This window comes from Dermacentor silvarum, chromosome 6 (assembly GCF_013339745.2).
Source record: "Dermacentor silvarum isolate Dsil-2018 chromosome 6, BIME_Dsil_1.4, whole genome shotgun sequence".
NCBI classification, from domain to species: Eukaryota; Metazoa; Arthropoda; class Arachnida; order Ixodida; family Ixodidae; genus Dermacentor; species Dermacentor silvarum.
Window position 1 is genome coordinate 178,821,500 of NC_051159.1, and position 16,411 is coordinate 178,837,910.

At 43.0% G+C, this 16,411-nt stretch overlaps 4 protein-coding genes across 7 annotated transcripts in view; 2 read left to right on the top strand and 2 right to left on the bottom strand.

Annotated features, from left to right (window-relative positions):
• The window catches only part of LOC119456466 (26S proteasome regulatory subunit 6B), a 41,773-nt gene extending 41,616 nt beyond the window's left edge, over positions 1 to 157 (bottom strand). Inside the window, exon 1 of the mRNA XM_037718276.2 lies at positions 8 to 157. Coding sequence (XP_037574204.1) covers positions 8 to 40 — 33 coding nt within the window. The 5' untranslated portion in view covers positions 41 to 157. The remainder of the gene's footprint in view (positions 1 to 7) is intronic.
• Positions 1 to 16,411, top strand: part of LOC119456469 (ubiquitin-60S ribosomal protein L40) — a 578,246-nt gene that overhangs the window by 469,411 nt on the left and 92,424 nt on the right. The gene's annotated exons all lie outside the window — the stretch shown is intronic.
• LOC119456467 (centromere protein S) lies at positions 464 to 1,482 on the top strand. Its single transcript, XM_037718277.2, has one exon. It carries the CDS (start codon positions 650 to 652, stop codon positions 1,004 to 1,006), a length of 357 nt encoding a protein of 118 aa, XP_037574205.1. The 5' UTR covers positions 464 to 649; the 3' UTR covers positions 1,007 to 1,482.
• Positions 1,514 to 16,411, bottom strand: part of LOC119456465 (protein turtle-like) — a 79,726-nt gene continuing 64,828 nt past the window's right edge. For all 4 annotated transcript variants that reach the window (XM_037718275.2, XM_037718274.2, XM_037718273.2 and 1 more), the window contains exon 17: positions 1,514 to 13,861. In XM_037718275.2, the coding sequence (XP_037574203.1) occupies positions 12,985 to 13,861 (877 nt within the window). In that variant the 3' untranslated portion in view covers positions 1,514 to 12,984. The remainder of the gene's footprint in view (positions 13,862 to 16,411) is intronic.

Below are 16,411 nucleotides of genomic sequence, written 5' to 3' on the forward strand. Positions count from 1 at the left end.
TGCTTACCCTGTCGGGCACGATAATGCCAATATCTTCCATTTCAGACACACACTAGCTGCTTTTGCCGCACGGCGCAAGTCACTTATAATTTCAATGATGCCAGACTTGCCAAACTTCACTGCTCTGTATTTCGCGAATCATTCTCCATGTGGACACTCCCGCACAAGCTGCAACAAAATCTTACAGTAGTAGTTTTATTTCTATTTCTTTTGCTTGAACAACGTCACCTATTTTACTTATACGTTATGAACAAAAATCAACACTGCGTTAGCTAGATCATAGCTAAAAACGTTGGATCATAGCTAGAAAAAGTAGGCGGTGGAGCGCAACGCCGCCCTACAGAAAAATATGCGGGACCCTGAGACGAGCGTAGTCTGGATCTTATGAAGGTAATTCAATCCAATCCAAACCGACGGCGCGAAGTTACGAAGCTTTTGATACATCGTGTGATACACTCTACCACTACAGTGGCTAGAACTACCACTCTACCAACTCTACTTTCGGCGCGGAAAGCGACTGGTTCTTAATTCTGTGTATGCGAAAGTATGCGAACGCAATCGGTTTAGCGAACCTGTCAAAAACTTCCTTGGTATTACGAAACTGTTGTCCTGTTGTGTGCGTGCCGACGGTGTCTCTTTTGCCGTTTCGATGTCGCGAGACCCCGACGAAGTGGAGCGGTTGAGTCATGCGGCGTGCCTCAAAGCCGCCGTACACTACACAGTGGGTCGCATCTGCGAAGACATGGCCGAGGCAGAGGGAGGCCTTCCTGTGCAGCGGCAAACGGTGGCAGCTCTGACTGAACTGGTCCACCACGAAGTTGGCCGTGTGGCTCGCGACCTTAGTATGCTGGCACTACACTGTCGCAGAAGCACCGTGAATGCCGACGACGTGCTGTTCATCGCGAGAAACTCTGGCGAGTTGCACGAGTATCTCCAGAGCCTGGTGCCTACACCCAAGAAGACCGACGGCAAGCGTAAAGTTTCTGCCAAGGGACTTCAAGAGTGACATGGTTCGCTACTGCCGAGATTAGCCCGGTCGCGTCATCGCCCGTAATTACTGTTTTATTAACAGTTAGATGAACAGAATGGTGTTAATGTCCGAACGCATACCCAGCATTTGTTTGCTTTTCGCCATGATTGGTGTTGCGGGTTTTTCCCCTTACCTGAAGTGATTGTAGCGTCTGTTGTTCACGTCAGTCGCGCACATGCACTTTCTTCTACCCAACATTGCCGCGTGTGAATCCAACGACTATTAATTACGGCGCCCCAATGCAGCTAGTGATGCTTACCTCTGATGTACCCATCTTTCTTGGATATGTGTACCAGTAGTATTGAATCCCTAGACAACAAAACATACAGACCATAAATTTTAACAGAACTGTGTTAGTACAGCTAGGCTGACTGATTCTACTAAGCACACTGAGACAATGTAAGGTTCAGGGAAGAAATGTGCACAAGGCTGTATAAATGTACTAGCTGTGCCTGGCACAAGAAATGCGCAAATAAAGGCACAGAAAGGAAAACCGTGTCTTGCTTTATTCCCCGTGACAGCAGATCAGAGGATATTCCACTGTAATGTCAACACACAAGAACACAGTTGGAAATGTACAGAATACACAATGTCCCCCATCAACACATTTAACGAGGAGACTAAGTAAAGGACATGGTGGAAAGACAATCTCTACATGGGCTGGGAGCAAACAAGTTGGAGCCAGACATTGCCAGCTGCAGTGATGTAGTGAGACCCCAGATAATGTGTACAATATGTGCTGTTAGTGTGGTGCAATGTAAACAGTTGTTACCAATACACAGCATATGGCACTTCTGCATTATCATTATGTCATTTTAAATGCCTAAAGACTCGGAGAGTACACAGACGTGTGGCCACTATGATTTGTGGGGCCATGTTGTGAAAACTATTTATACTATCAGTCTAGATACCTGCTATGGGAAAATTGTCTGGGCACATACGGCACATGGATTAGCTTACCATAACACCAGTGGCTGTTATGAGACCATGCTGCAAATATCTATGGCCACATATATGCACATTGTTACTAAATGTTGGGATGTCTTCTAAAAATTTTGCTTAAAAGGCACGAAAAATAAAAATGAAATGGCAAGCTGTCACAAAGTGCACAAAGGTTACAAGTGTAACACAAGTTTACACCAATAATTGACAAGCATAGTATAGCTCTGCACAGGCCAGAAGCAGGTCCCAATGCAGCATAATGTAAGAAAGCCCCAAGTCAATAGGTGCACGAGAAATCACTTATTTGAATAAGGAGATCATGACTGCAGAATAGCACAATGAAATGACAATGATATCTGCGGGGCCCCATACATCAAGGCAAAGGCTGGCTGCCATCTCTGTCACCAACTGCCAGTTCCCCCAGCCCAATGCAATGCAGCAGCACCCAGCAACCTAGTCATTATGACCACAGCCTCTAACAAAGCGAGGGGGCAGGGGTGTCGTAATTCAGCGCTCACATGAAAGCAGCTAGACGGTAGGCTCACAATTCAACAAATGCGTCTAGCATGTGCATATGTCCACGCACACCGGGACAAACAAGGACAAAGTGAGACACAAAAGTGCAGCTCACAGCCGAGGCAAGAGGGAAAATAAATAACCTGTGTATAATACGGCTCTCAACAACACTATAATGGTATTTGCTAAAACGACTGTGAGGTGTGACATGAAAAGCACCACTGCAATTTAATGTGAATAAAATTAAGCTTGGTCAATACTACGCACTTGCAAACACCAAATGAAAGCATATGTGTAGCTCGCACATCATTTAGTGTCCTCCTATGAGTGCCATGAGAAGCAAAATGAACTCCTATATCACAACTCACAGGCATGACAGCAAACAGCCTCAGAAAAGTACACGCAGTCCAAAAGGGGACTATAAAACAAAAATTCACAGAAAGAAAATAAGTGCTGGAACAAGAACACAAACCTATCCATGTCTCAGCTGCACTATGTAAACATAATATATAAATAAGAAGAAAAAAATGAGTATTCTTTTCACAACCCAGATTTAGGTTGCATGTTACACAGGATTTAGGATTCTATGAGAATCGTTACAACACAGCGCTCGGCAACCCATTCCGAACAAGCTCTAATTTTTTTTTTTTTTTTACACTGACATGTGAGGTGCACGCAGATATGCCTAAGGTGTACATAAATAAGTAATCTTTTCAATTTTATGAAGACATCATGTGCTTTTTGTCACCACACTAACAGAAGTGCTGGCGTGCGTGAAAATCAATAACCTTCCAGTCGCCCGGCAACCACATGTGCTTGAGACATGACAATGCTATCGCTTACATTCATACATCTTGCCATGACGTAGCAGCTCGGCTGTTCTGCCACTGATCTACAGGGTTCAGCTTTGATCACAGTTGCTGAAGTAGCCCTACATTGATTGCAATACATCCAAAAGCACATAGCAAATACTGAGCTCAACATGCTTTAAGTACCCAAAAGCCCTATATTATAAAGCCCCCCACATCCGAGGCATTTTTTCAGTGATGACATATCTGACATGATCATCGAGTTAATAGTTAGACTGCTGAGTCAATTCTAGTCCTTGTTGGTGCACTGGTGAACCCATTCCAATTGTTACTAGGTTCAATGGCAAAATGCCTAGCATTATTGATTTGCATAGCTACTGCAATCAGGAGATTCGTGTTTTTGATTTAAGCAGTTTACTTTTGTGCATTTTCTGGCCTAGGGGCACAAGCTAGTCACAGTTACATGTTCTGTTGCAACAAATATACACTAACTTAATTCGATCCATGCTAATACAGCAAAATCTGCAAGAATGAATTCCCATAAGATGATGAGACTGACAACCTTTGTACAGTTTCGTACATTTAGGGCATTTCTAGTGAGCTCATAGACGTTTGTAAGCTGCGCGAAAAAAACGAGGACACAAGAAAAAAACACACACGACACCACGAGCGCTCGTGGTTTCATGTGCGTTTCTTGTGTCCTCGTTTTTTTCGCGCAGTTTACAAACGTCTAAAAGCTATGAACCAACTAGCCCGCCAGAACGTCCTACTGAGCTCAGCTGGTCAAAATATAACATTTCCAAGGAGCCATCATGTTCAACTTAAAGAGAGCATACTCCCTTCAAGGCTCCCTTTAAAGGATGTCAACCCTTGTTTAGTACACTAGCCTTCTAGATGTAAGCTCAGTACAACCAAATTAACAAGCAAAAGCACACTTTAATTTATATCTGAGCATGTGCTGAGGCTAATTCAAGTTACTACTGCAATTGACAGATGGCTCTGATGGTACATGAATGTCATAAGTTTTATGCCTCAGCAAGAAAAAATCACCCTATCGGGATAAAAGTGCGTGAAACGTACAAACTGGACATCACTGTTAAATCTACAGAATGCACCCTTAGCACTTTCAAGCCAATAACCTGCCTACCACCTGCTACAATGAAACACAGTGCACTAGAACAGCACCACAGAAAAAAAAAAAAGAAAACCCTTAGAGAGTATTGTTATTTTAATGTGCTCAACTTTTCTTGCAGTGACCTAAAAATTTATACCAACAGTTTTTTGTGTAAGTGTGTGTGTGTGCATGTGTGTGTGCTTTCCACAGTTTTTTTGTTTCACACCAAGATCAAATTTTATAGTTTACATTGTAACAGCAAACATTTAAAACTGGTAATAGCATGGTTCATCCACCAAGATTCAAAGACTGTCATCTCTGCAGCTGACCAAGAGCATAACGAGCATTACCAGGCAAATTCAACTGGTGTACCCATCTTCTGGCAAACCATGTTCTGGCATTCTGTGTTAATTTCTTTTTTAACTTAAAGGAGTACTGACACATATTTTTGAACTTCTATAAACACTACCACATTCTTCTCACACATAAAATGTTTGTACTTAGCAAGTATGATGGTTGAGAAACATTTATATATTTTAATTTGATACTACAGTCGATCTTGAAAGACTAAAACTGGCATCAACATTAATGTGATGTCATGACAAAGAGCAAAATTTTCTGATGTCATGTAGCAATAAGCCCACGTATGACGACGTTGCTAATGAAAAAAACAAGTGAGAGTGCTTCACACACTTCTTTTGCATGTGCTTGAGTGTGGCAGTCGCTGGAAATGAGTAACCATAATGTTTTGAAGCATAAAGCTCCTGGGTATCAAAACTGAAACTGGCTTGTAGCAAAAACTATACTAATAGGAAATTATTGAGGGCATTCTGATGCATGTCAGTATCCTTTTCAGGATTTAGGGGGGTTTGGACCTGCATTGAATGCAACAAAAGAAAAACTTCAAGTCGAATCTTAGAACTACAGAAGGTTGAACTAGTTGGTAGGGATTCATCATAAAAGAAGGTAAGGCGTGCAGACATGGACGCAAGAGAAGAGAACCAACCAGCGTTTGTGTTGTCTGGTTGTCTTCTCTTGCCCTTGTGTCCGTGTCTGCACGCCTTACCTTATTTCACAATAAGTCAAAAATATTTTGTCCTCCTTTGAAGGGACACTAAGAGAAATGCTAAATCAGTTAAGACAAGTGCAGTAGCCCATCAAAACTCTCATTCCTGTCCCAATAGTAATGTTGATTATCACAGGATAAAATGAAATCCTAACTTCCCTTTCTTGCATATCATGCCCAAAGCACAGTTCAGGTATGTCAGTGCGGCATCACGGCTTTCTATATGTTTTCTCATACTTATGCCATTTTGGTGCAGAAAAAGTTCACGAAACTTCCTACGATGAGTCTTTGCCTTCTTTAGAATGCAATTATCGTCCTTCTTTGTTGATCATTCTTCTTTTTCTCTATTATTATGTAAAAGATTCGTCATTAAAAACACAAGCACTCACACTAGGGCATAGTTATACTGAATGTGAACAGCAGCAGTGTGCTGCAAAAGTTGAAGGAAAGGTGAGAAGGTCTGCACTAACAATGCACTGGCTTGAATAGTATCTTTCCATTTTCTTCGTTTACTCATTTGACATTATGAAAGTAAAGATTAATGCAAAGTGTGTTATGAAAGAACCCAAGAATTTTCTATGAAGATTTCACTCTGAGAAAGCTATATTGTGCAGTCATGACCATGTTTAGGCCAAACATTATTCAAGCCCGCTACCCATGGAACACAAAACTTCCTGCAGGCATCTTGAAATGGCTAAGAACAGCTAGAGATCTTGGTCTCGGTCAACACGTTAAATGAATGTGTTGAATGAATGAAAGGATGTTTTGTATTAGAAGTAAATAACAAGCAAGGATAACATATTCTCAAAATGTTCGATACAGCCAACTTTAACCTGTCCAACATTTAATATGTGCGTATGCGTATGCTGTAGGATGGCTGAAAGATGTCTTTTAAGTGAATATACTCTAACTGTTCAGTTAGTAACTTTTATGAACTGCTCGCATGTATACTAAAAGAACGTTAGACATACTACCATATGAGGCTTGTCTCACAGACATATATATGTGCTCTCACAAAGACATTTATAAAACGAAAATGCCTACAAGTGCAGCATTAGCACTTGCTACACATTTTCTGGAATTCTAGGGTTAAATCACTACTTGACTTGGACTACTAGAGCATGTCCGCATATTCTTGTGAAGACATCTTCTAGACGTCTAGAAGAAATTTTTGTGTTGCATGGGTATAGCCCATAATTTCCATGATTTCACAGTACCGTTCAAGAAACTGGGTAAATGGCAGTGCCAGATTTTCCCCCACATAGTATTGCAATAAACCTTAAATGGATCAAACCATATACAATAGAATCAAACTAGCCAGAGCACTGTATTGCCTCTTGTGAGGTAGTGTTCCCATGCACTGTATTCCAAGCAGCAGCACCAACAGCACCAACAATGCTCCATAGCTATCCTTGCCATTACATGCTATTCAATTTTCTCCAAATAAGCATACTTTGGGAACCTAGGTAGACAGTAGAAAAATGGCCGAAGTAACTGATGCTACATTCATTTCAGGCTTGACAAGCAGCCATGGGCAGAAAAGGCCACATAGCTATTTGGACTGCCTTTGTTAAAAGCCTTGGCCGTCATTTTTTTTCCCCCTCATGTACTTGAGGTGTGGCAAAATAAAACTTTCAAGAAGCGCCGCAGGATAATGTGGAATGATCGTAAGGTCAAGGCTGGTCAAAATAACAAAGAAGGTAGGAGGACAGACCAATACTTCCTGCCTGAAATGTCTAACAGTATGATGGTATACAACAAACAATACATAATGACAAAAGTAAGAACTCCAGTGAGAGCAAAAGAACACAAACTGTTAGGGGTGGCTGGAAGGACCAAGCACACAAATGTGCGCACTCATAACGAGGTAAGGTGCACAGCTCGACTGCTAAGGACACGAGTGGCTTTCCTGGCTAGCATGTGACACTACCACCACTACTGTACACAAAGCTGCCCACAAAGCATCCAACATGGCGATCACAGGAGATGTACTGGTGTGGAAAACAGAGAAACTGCCATGATGGCTCCGACAACAGTGACTACCATGACGATGGGCTTTTAAATATCATCCTATCTATGTTCACTGCAGTACACAGTACCCCCCCCCCCCCCCCTGCTCCTCTAAGACTTTAAATGACCCCTGTCTTGCTTCAACCTAATTGATTCCATCTGCCCCCAAACTTCTCAATCTCATCACTCTATCCAGCATTCTGCTACCTTCCAATGCACTTCCCTTCCCTTGTGATCTATTCTGTTACACTCCAATAGACCAGTAGCTGTCTGCTCCACACATTACATGGTAACCAAATTCACTTATTTCTCTAAACTTAACCTCAACCAGAATATCATCTACTCAAGTCTTAAATTCAAATTACCCCAGCTGAAAATTTATCTTTAACACCCATTGTTTCAATATTTATTTCATATTCATAACGCACAAAAATTTCAATTCCTACTTTCTTATACAGGAAGAAGCTCACAAAAGCTATCTTGCAGTTCATTCAAGCAAAAGATGGAGGCATCAGCAAGGGCACACATAAGGTATCTTTGCAAAAGAATACAATTGAATTGTTTATCTAAAAAGCAAAAATGCAGTGTGATTTTGTCACGCCAAGAGAGGACACATGCTCACTGCATGGACCACAATGCTGTCACTTCATCACCAATATCTAGCAAGCCTCATACTAAAAACGACAAGCTTTTGTTTCTCTGCATTATCATATTTTTCTTGCCGCAATAAAATGAAACCAGGCTAGTGCCAGATGGCACAATGCAATGCAAATTAAGAGAATGCAAGGGATATACATGAATCTTGTGAGATTCTTTGAGGAGTACCCACTTCCGAGTGTGAGTGCAGTTTACCATCAATCGTTATTTAAGATTATCAAATGTGCGGTTTGACTGAAATTTCAGTGGTAACACTTAATTAAACTTTTGGACAGTTTGAACCAGATTTTCCCAAACTGCCAATGTTTCTATACCGAAAACTGCCCACTCGTCATTTTTTGCCTCATCATGCAACTTTTACAGTGGCTGCTAGTTTATCTGTGGCCTTTTTAATCTCACTTGCATTTTAGTGACATAGCACTAGGTTGTAGTTGTTTTGCTTACACAATCACAATATTCTGCTTATATCAGCATAAATGCTATAAGAACAGAGCATGCAGCACTGATGATTATGGGAACTGAAACTCTGTGCCAACACCTGCCAACTGCCTTTCCACCAGTCAAAAAGGCAACCCAAGTTTCGTTTGCCCTCCACGTTAATTCTGAAATGTTTTACTGATGAATCTCCCTGCTGTTAAAAGAAAGAGAGAGAGAGAGAAATGGGAGCGGGGGCAGAAAGACAATTAAATTTTGTAAAAATCTAGTAGAAGCCATTACAAGGTAGTACACTGTAACTACAAATTTGAAAAAAGTGCCAACTTCGTCAGAGAGCCAAATTTGAGCACCCTTTCAAGTGGTCAGAAAAAGTTATTCAGGATTTATTTCCAACAGCCATACATTCCAACAGGATGCCATCCACTCCAGGGATTCACCACTGCTAGTAATTCTGCTGAAGCTAATTTGTGATGGCACACAAGTGTAACGTGTTCCAAACACAATGTGCTCTGCCAACTTCTCTTTTTTACACCACCTTCGATCCACAAAAGTGTTGAGGAAAATACTCCAAAGACAACATGCCACAATGACTAAGTGGCTATGGTATTCTGCTGCTGATTACAAGGTCATGGGTTCAATCCTGGCTGCAGCAGCTGCGTTCCAGTGCCAGCAGAATTCAGAAACGTTAGTGCACTTTTAAGGTGCATGTTAAAAAATTGCACATTGTCAAAATTCACCCGCTGCTTTCCATTATGTCGACCCTATGTTGCTTTGCAATAAAGCCCACAAATCAATCCTGTCGATGAGGCCATCACTGCAGTAACTGCCACCACTTCATGCATCTTTGCTTTCCAGTCAACGAGGAAAAAAACAACAACAAATTAGAAAAAGGGCGACTGGATAGCCTAGCAGCCAATCGGTTGCACTACAATATCACAGGTTATACAGAAAAGCCACCTGTCCCTTGAGCAGCGCGGTCGAGAGACCACAAAGGGCCCAGCATACATGCATCAATTTAAGAGGCATCCCCTCAACCACGACACACTCACTGGTAAGAGCTTCCGCCTCCCCTTTCTTTTAAGCCTAGACAACTTGTGATAAATGGTAATATGTACACACATTCTTGTTATATCGCAGTAGGGCCCCACGCAAACCACTGGGTACAGATGCAATACCACATAAATGACACAAAAGCAAACAAGCAAAACAGATGAAGCGATACACTCTACTTTGCATTCTACTGCTCCTGTGCTGTAGTTCACGTGCCTCGGCGTTTCATTTTGTTTCTGTTGGGGAGTGTGCAGCAGCAAGACACTGCAGCCAGCCGTGCCAGAACTTGGTGCAACAGCAGTCCTGACTGAGATGCAGGACTTTGCTTTGTTAGAATACATATGACAGCATAAGCATTAAAAGAATCAATGCAGCTGAACTTTCTGAACATGATATATCAGGTACACCAAAGAAAAGTATTAAGTTAAGCTGTATCATTATTTTCCACTTCTAAAACAGCAAGTAGGTTAGTTCCAATGAGTGTAGAGGTCTTCTGCAAAGGTAGAGTTTACTCACAACGATATGCCATATAATGATTGCTGGTTACGATGACAGGTACTGCATACTGCATCGTATAGTATTGGATGTACATGAAATTCAATCTACATATAACAATATCTGGTTACAATGATACCACATTTTGAATTTTCATCATCGTTATAAGTAAACTGCATTGCATTCAAGGCATGTAAAATCAGCCTTGAAATGACATACGGCTGCAACAGAGTTTAATGTCTTGCAAATATTCCAAGAAAATTGCACAGTACCATCAAACAACAAAAATAAAAAGAGTATGCGGGGTGAAGAAGTGGTGCAGCAACACCACCTGAAATTTCCAACCTCTGCACACATTTCATGCACAAAGAGGATTGAAATATGCGATGGAGCATGAAATCTGTGACATCACACAATGATGTCATCGGTGCCAAATTTCAGACTTTAAAATTGGGTAATTTTTAGCATGCACACAAAAGAATATGCTGATTGAATTGTAAGAAATATCACCTCTGCAGCACATGATTAGGCATCTATCTTTAGCATCCCCTTAGATTATTTCTGAACATTTAATTGTTACTGTGCTTTTTATTGTCCTAGGATGTGTCCCGAGGTAGTTGGTACGGCGACATTTTCCATGTTTTTTGCACTTTACCTGCCTTAAAATGTCGCCTTTTATTGTTGTGTGCAATGGGTTTCTTCAAGACTAATTTCAGTCTTGTTAATACTTCTTCCATGATGCACATGACCAGGAGCAGAGACGTTGGTTCTTAACTAGATAACAAGGCAGGTATACATAACTGCTTACAATATTATTTGGAGCATAGCAATAATAAAGGCATCAAAGGCATCATGTTATCATGTGGCTGACTGCAAAATCCTGCTGCTGCATCCTATGTATAGTTCTGGCTTTAGAAGCCTAAAGTGGCAGTTCTTTAACATGTCCTTCCACTTCATTTGTGTCAGGGTTGGCAATACGTTCAAGATGGCAGCTGGCTGACTTAACGTGGCTGCCTTGCAGGTTGCTACACAGACAAATGTTTGAATATTAGTAGGGCAAATAAGAGACTTGGAATTTGCAAAGCTCATTTCAAGATAGCCTAATATGCAAATAAACAGAAAAGTAAGCTTCTATCTTCAGTACTGTGATGGTTAAGGACAGGTTGAAAACAAAGAAACAGCAGACAAACTAACTGAAACACAAAGGAAGTCAAGGCCCCCACAGGCACCTTTAAGACATCCTTTTATCCCTGAGGTATCATGGGCTGCAGCATTTGTAAAAAAATATAATTCTAACACAGCAAGGGAACTCTCGCTTGCCGAGCTACAAAGAGAATTTAGTTATGCTTCCAAACTAATAAAAGTCGTAAAAACCAGTCACTGGTACATAAAATTATATTTGATTTAGGTGCCTGCAAAACTAATCTACTAGCAAGTGGTTTCAAAGCTCACAAACATAAGGAGCGTCCCGTAAACTCTCCACAAAAACACTTCAGACAGACATCATAACCAATAAACTTCAGTCTCGCATGGACATTCTTAGCAAGTGTAGGACAAAAACAAAAAATATATTTAAAAATTTATAAAATAAAAGACAATAGCCAAAGGCAAAACAAAGTTATATGGTGCTTAATATTATGTACAGCACTCACATGTAAAAAAATTCTGGCTGCAAATTGCCTAAGTCTCTTACTGCCTGTCCGCCTTCACGAGTGCCATGACAACAGGCGAACAACATAAGATTAATTTTTTTTTAGCCATCTTTGTATTTAACATAGCAACAAGTAATGCTGCATAATTTACACTATATGTATTGAGATGTTGTGACAGCCTACAATAAAATTTTGACTCATCTTCTGTAAATTCTACAAAGTGTCTGTGTGTGTCAGATGGATGTCAAGGGTATGGGTTGTAGTATTTGTCTGTGTGCTTTTCTTTTAAGGAATTGTTACGACGGTGTATATGTGGAGCATGGATGTGACCTTGGAATGTGTGCAGGCATAGTGCGCCCATGGGGCACCATCATCCCATAAGTTGTACAGCAAAGCAACTGTGAAAAAAAGAAAGAAGACAATTATTTGTTTTGGTGTCTACAGTTCTGTGCTTCTGGGGACTAACATTACAAGAACTACGACGCTCTGCAACAACCACCTTTTTTTCTTCTCAGTCTATTTACATGCATACAAGTTCCCTAGACTCCCTTTATCGCAAGAGTTGGTGAGTCGGTCCACCCAAAAAAAAGCATCTCATTCCAGAGGGTGGAGGGGTTCAGAGCGCGCAGAGTGAAGCCAGCGTAGTAATAAACCAAGAAGCCCTTGTACTATGTCGGTGACGCGCATGAGAAGAGAAAAGAAAGAAGAATTTGCATGCCTGCCACCTTCTATGTGCGTTGCACGAGCACCACAAAAGGAGAAGCGTCCTCGGACTGTCGCACACGAGCGTCCAGCGCTCATCAACTGAGGTGGCCACAGCACGTCAGTCTGTACATGGGTTGTCATCGCCGCATTGAGCTGATGTGGGTACAGGAAGTGTGAGGCAGTGGTCTTTCGTGGCAAGCCACAAGATCTTGCTAGTGCAGCACCTCCGACAGCAGACTGATGACACACATGCACCACATGTTACCAGCATTCTGACAGCCACAGATAGGCCAACATATGTGGCTCTAGAATGTCATCAGATGCAAGTGAAGGCAGGGAGCAGATCGAGATAAAACTGGTTGTAGCAACAACGTGAGTTGCCACGAAAGGCCACTACAGCATAGCCCTTATTGGATGTGCCGTTTGTGACATTGGTGTAGGCGAGTCGGCGCGCGTTATTGCTTCCGTGACTAGGAAGAGGAGCAGGAGACCCCCTTTTTGTCTCAGCAGGCGCTCTCAAGCGGCCGCCGGCGTCGGCGCAAGAACTCGCGCTTCAATGCTGCACAGCGGGTCTCAGCATCCCAGGCGGTGCTGTAGAGCTCACTGTCGCTCAGTCCGCGCCACGCGTCGTCATCGTCACCCAACGCAGGGCTCAAAGCCGGGTCAAACTCATAGTTCTCGTCTACCGACTGGTCGCGAGGCGGCACCAGAGATGACGACATCAGGTTGGCCGCTGCCGGACGCAGCTCTCCCTGCAAGGAGTCACCGCGGGCCGCGCCGGCCGAGCTGCCACGTCCAGAGCTACCACTTGTCAGGCTCGCTGAATCGGGCCTCAACGCCACCACAGCCGCGGTCGCCGCGTTTGCCGTACTGCCTGCCGAGACCGTCATCTGCAGCTCAGGAGCACTGTGGTGGCGGAGGGCCGTGCACCGGACGCGCTGCACTGCACCCAGCAGGCGCTCGCGGGTGTAGCCACTGCCGCCATTTTTATAGCCGAGGCAAGGCGGTGAGCTTGTGGCTAGCGGTGGCTGCCGGCCGGTGTTGCCGGTGGTGACACTAGCGCGGGGCACGATGGCAGGGGGCGCGTGGATGGGCCGGAAGCCACAAGGTGGCTCACGGGACGGAGGCGTCGAGAAGGCGGCACTCGATGGCACCGTGCTGGGCAGTGACCGGTCACCACCGCTCACGGGGCTCAGGTCATCGGGGAAGCCCTGCAGCAGCAGCTGGAGGCCCGGGCTACTTGCCCGCGGCGTGGTCGCTGCAATGGCGGGCCGCCGGGTTGTTGGGGCTGCCGGAGGGGGCTCAGGGGGGACCGGCCACCAGGGTCCCGGGCCCGCTACACCAGTCACCGCTACACCTGGTACTCGGCCTTCCGGGTGTCTGCAGAGGTGCATTGTAAGCACATTGAACACCGTATCAGGAAACGGACCATTAATTTCACATGAAACTGGTCATGCTAACACCATGGTTCTCAGACTACTCGGTATGTGACCAGTGCTGACTCCAAGTAGTGCAGCAGAACGCCAGTACTGCACTGTTCTGTTTTGGAGGGTGAGCTGTCAACCTCCACAACTTTCATGCAACAGAAGTTCCCACATGCATCAACAGCATAGACTGCTTTTGTCTTGCATGCAATGAGCTAGGAACATTTGAAAGCAACTAATATACCACCTCTAAAAGCAACTCAGGGTAGAGGCAACTAGAGATCACTGGGAGAAGCCTTACTCCAGCAGGTGCTCTTCAGTGGACATAGATAGGCTGGTGGTGATTACGATCATATTAGAGGTTCCCGTGTATATGCACTGTTGCTAAATTTGACCAATTTTGCGATATTAGTGCTTATGCATTCAGTTGTACGTACAACACAGAATGCACTATTGGTATGGATGTGTTTGCATCCATCTAAGAGCATACTTCTCAAACTCTTCCTGAAGAGCCATGTATCAGTAGCACCCAATAACCACAGATATCACATGCCAGATATCACTTCGTCCTGTAATACGCTTTGTCATATCTCACTGTGACTATATAAATGGTGTAACAATGGAAGGCACGAAACACTGGATTGGTGCTGAACAGAGAGTGCCTAAATTGTCTTTCCTGTCTTCTGCCATTCAAGCCTCATTCTGCATTCTAGTTTGGCACAAAAGGGAAGCTCTTCTGCCATTTTATACTTGAAAGAGCAGCTTAGCCACTCTGACTATATGGCATGGGCCACTGACCTGCTGCACAGTTGCAATGGATCTCTGGCTTACCAAAGCTAGCTATAGTTATGCTAAAAGAAAGCAACAGCCAGACACAACATTTCCAAGACATTTAATCTGCCTGTCCCTGATGTAAGCTAAAAAATATCCTCAGCTGATTTAATTAGTAATGGTGCATAGTGAAAACACCATACGGCAATTTACTGTTTCATTAGATTTCAAAGAAAACTATTTCGGACTGCGCTGTTATCTGGCCAGTAGAAAGAGAGCTAGCCTCATTTCTTCTCAGTTCGAAGGAATAATTACTGCCTTTGACAACCTAAGAATTCAGCAAGAGCTCCACCCACAAGACTGCACCACACCTGCTCTCTGCATTTCCGTGCTCTGAAACATAAATGATGAGACATGTTGACATTGAAAGAAGTTTGCCTTCACCGTGATGTCACGAAAGTCAGCGACTGTAATTAGCTGGTGCATCTGCACAAATCCTCGATCTTTGAGCTGGACAGCAGGGTATTTTCCACTACATTCTTAGGTGATCACCAACTATAGGTGTCTTTTAGATGCATGACCTCGGCACTTAAAATGAAAGCAGAGAACATGTGCTTAAAGGATACAAAGAAAAAAACAGGAAACAGACAGCACGACTGTCTCTGCTGCCTCTGCTAACCAGTCTGTTCTCCAGTTAGTGCATGTTCAATTGCCATCCCACGTGTCCTTTAATTTGATACACAGCCACAGAGCTCTGCACAAATACTGGGCCCTTAAGAGGAGGTGGTATTTCAGGAGGTCCTATCTAAATACATGGAATGAAGAAATTATTTCGCTTGGCATTATTAATTTTTATGAGGTTTGTTGCATTTTAAAAGGTTCGTCTACTGACTGTAGGGAAATTAATTATTTAGGACATTAATTTTTTAGGGATGTGCAAATGTCCAAAACTTTCGGATAACAAATTGAATAATGTCCTATTCGTAAATGCGAATGTTTTTCAAATACTTTTCGAATATTTCAAAATGTCAACTGCGCCCAAATAAACATAACATTGCAGCAAAAGTACAATAAAATTTCACCGTTGCAGGTATAGTAAAGACAGTTTCGAAGGTTGCAGCGCTAGTAACTCGATCACTGGGTTACTTGCGCCACAACCTTCGAAACTCCCCTACACTTATTCGTAAACTGGCATTTCAAACATTCGTTCACCCCTGTGCAATTGAGTTTACTGCTTCGGTCTGGCCTTTCCATCAAAATTACTTAATTAACATGCTGGAATCAATCCAAAATAGCGCTGCATGTCTCATTTCCCGGAATTATGACTACCATTCTAGCGTAACTCAAATGCAAATATGGGACATGGGAACTCCATCTTTCAGTTCAGCTGCTAAGTAATCAGTGCGGCATAGCCCTTTTGTCATTATTTCATAAGTGCATCCAATGCACTAACAACCGCTCCCTACAACTTCATTGCATGCATCACACAGGTTACGCAATCATCTTAGCTTCACGCACATCTACAGTAAAACTGAAGCATTCAACTCAGTCTGCACTTCCACGTGCCATTCGTCTCTGGGACAGCCTCCCCGGTCATGGAAACTGACTGTGACAAATTCCGACACTCGCTCAACTCACTTATCCCTTGTTAACCAGTGCTATCATACTCACTTTTGGTTTTCTTTTACATTTTTGCCTTGCACTGTAGTACATTTGTTCACTAAATTATTAGGTT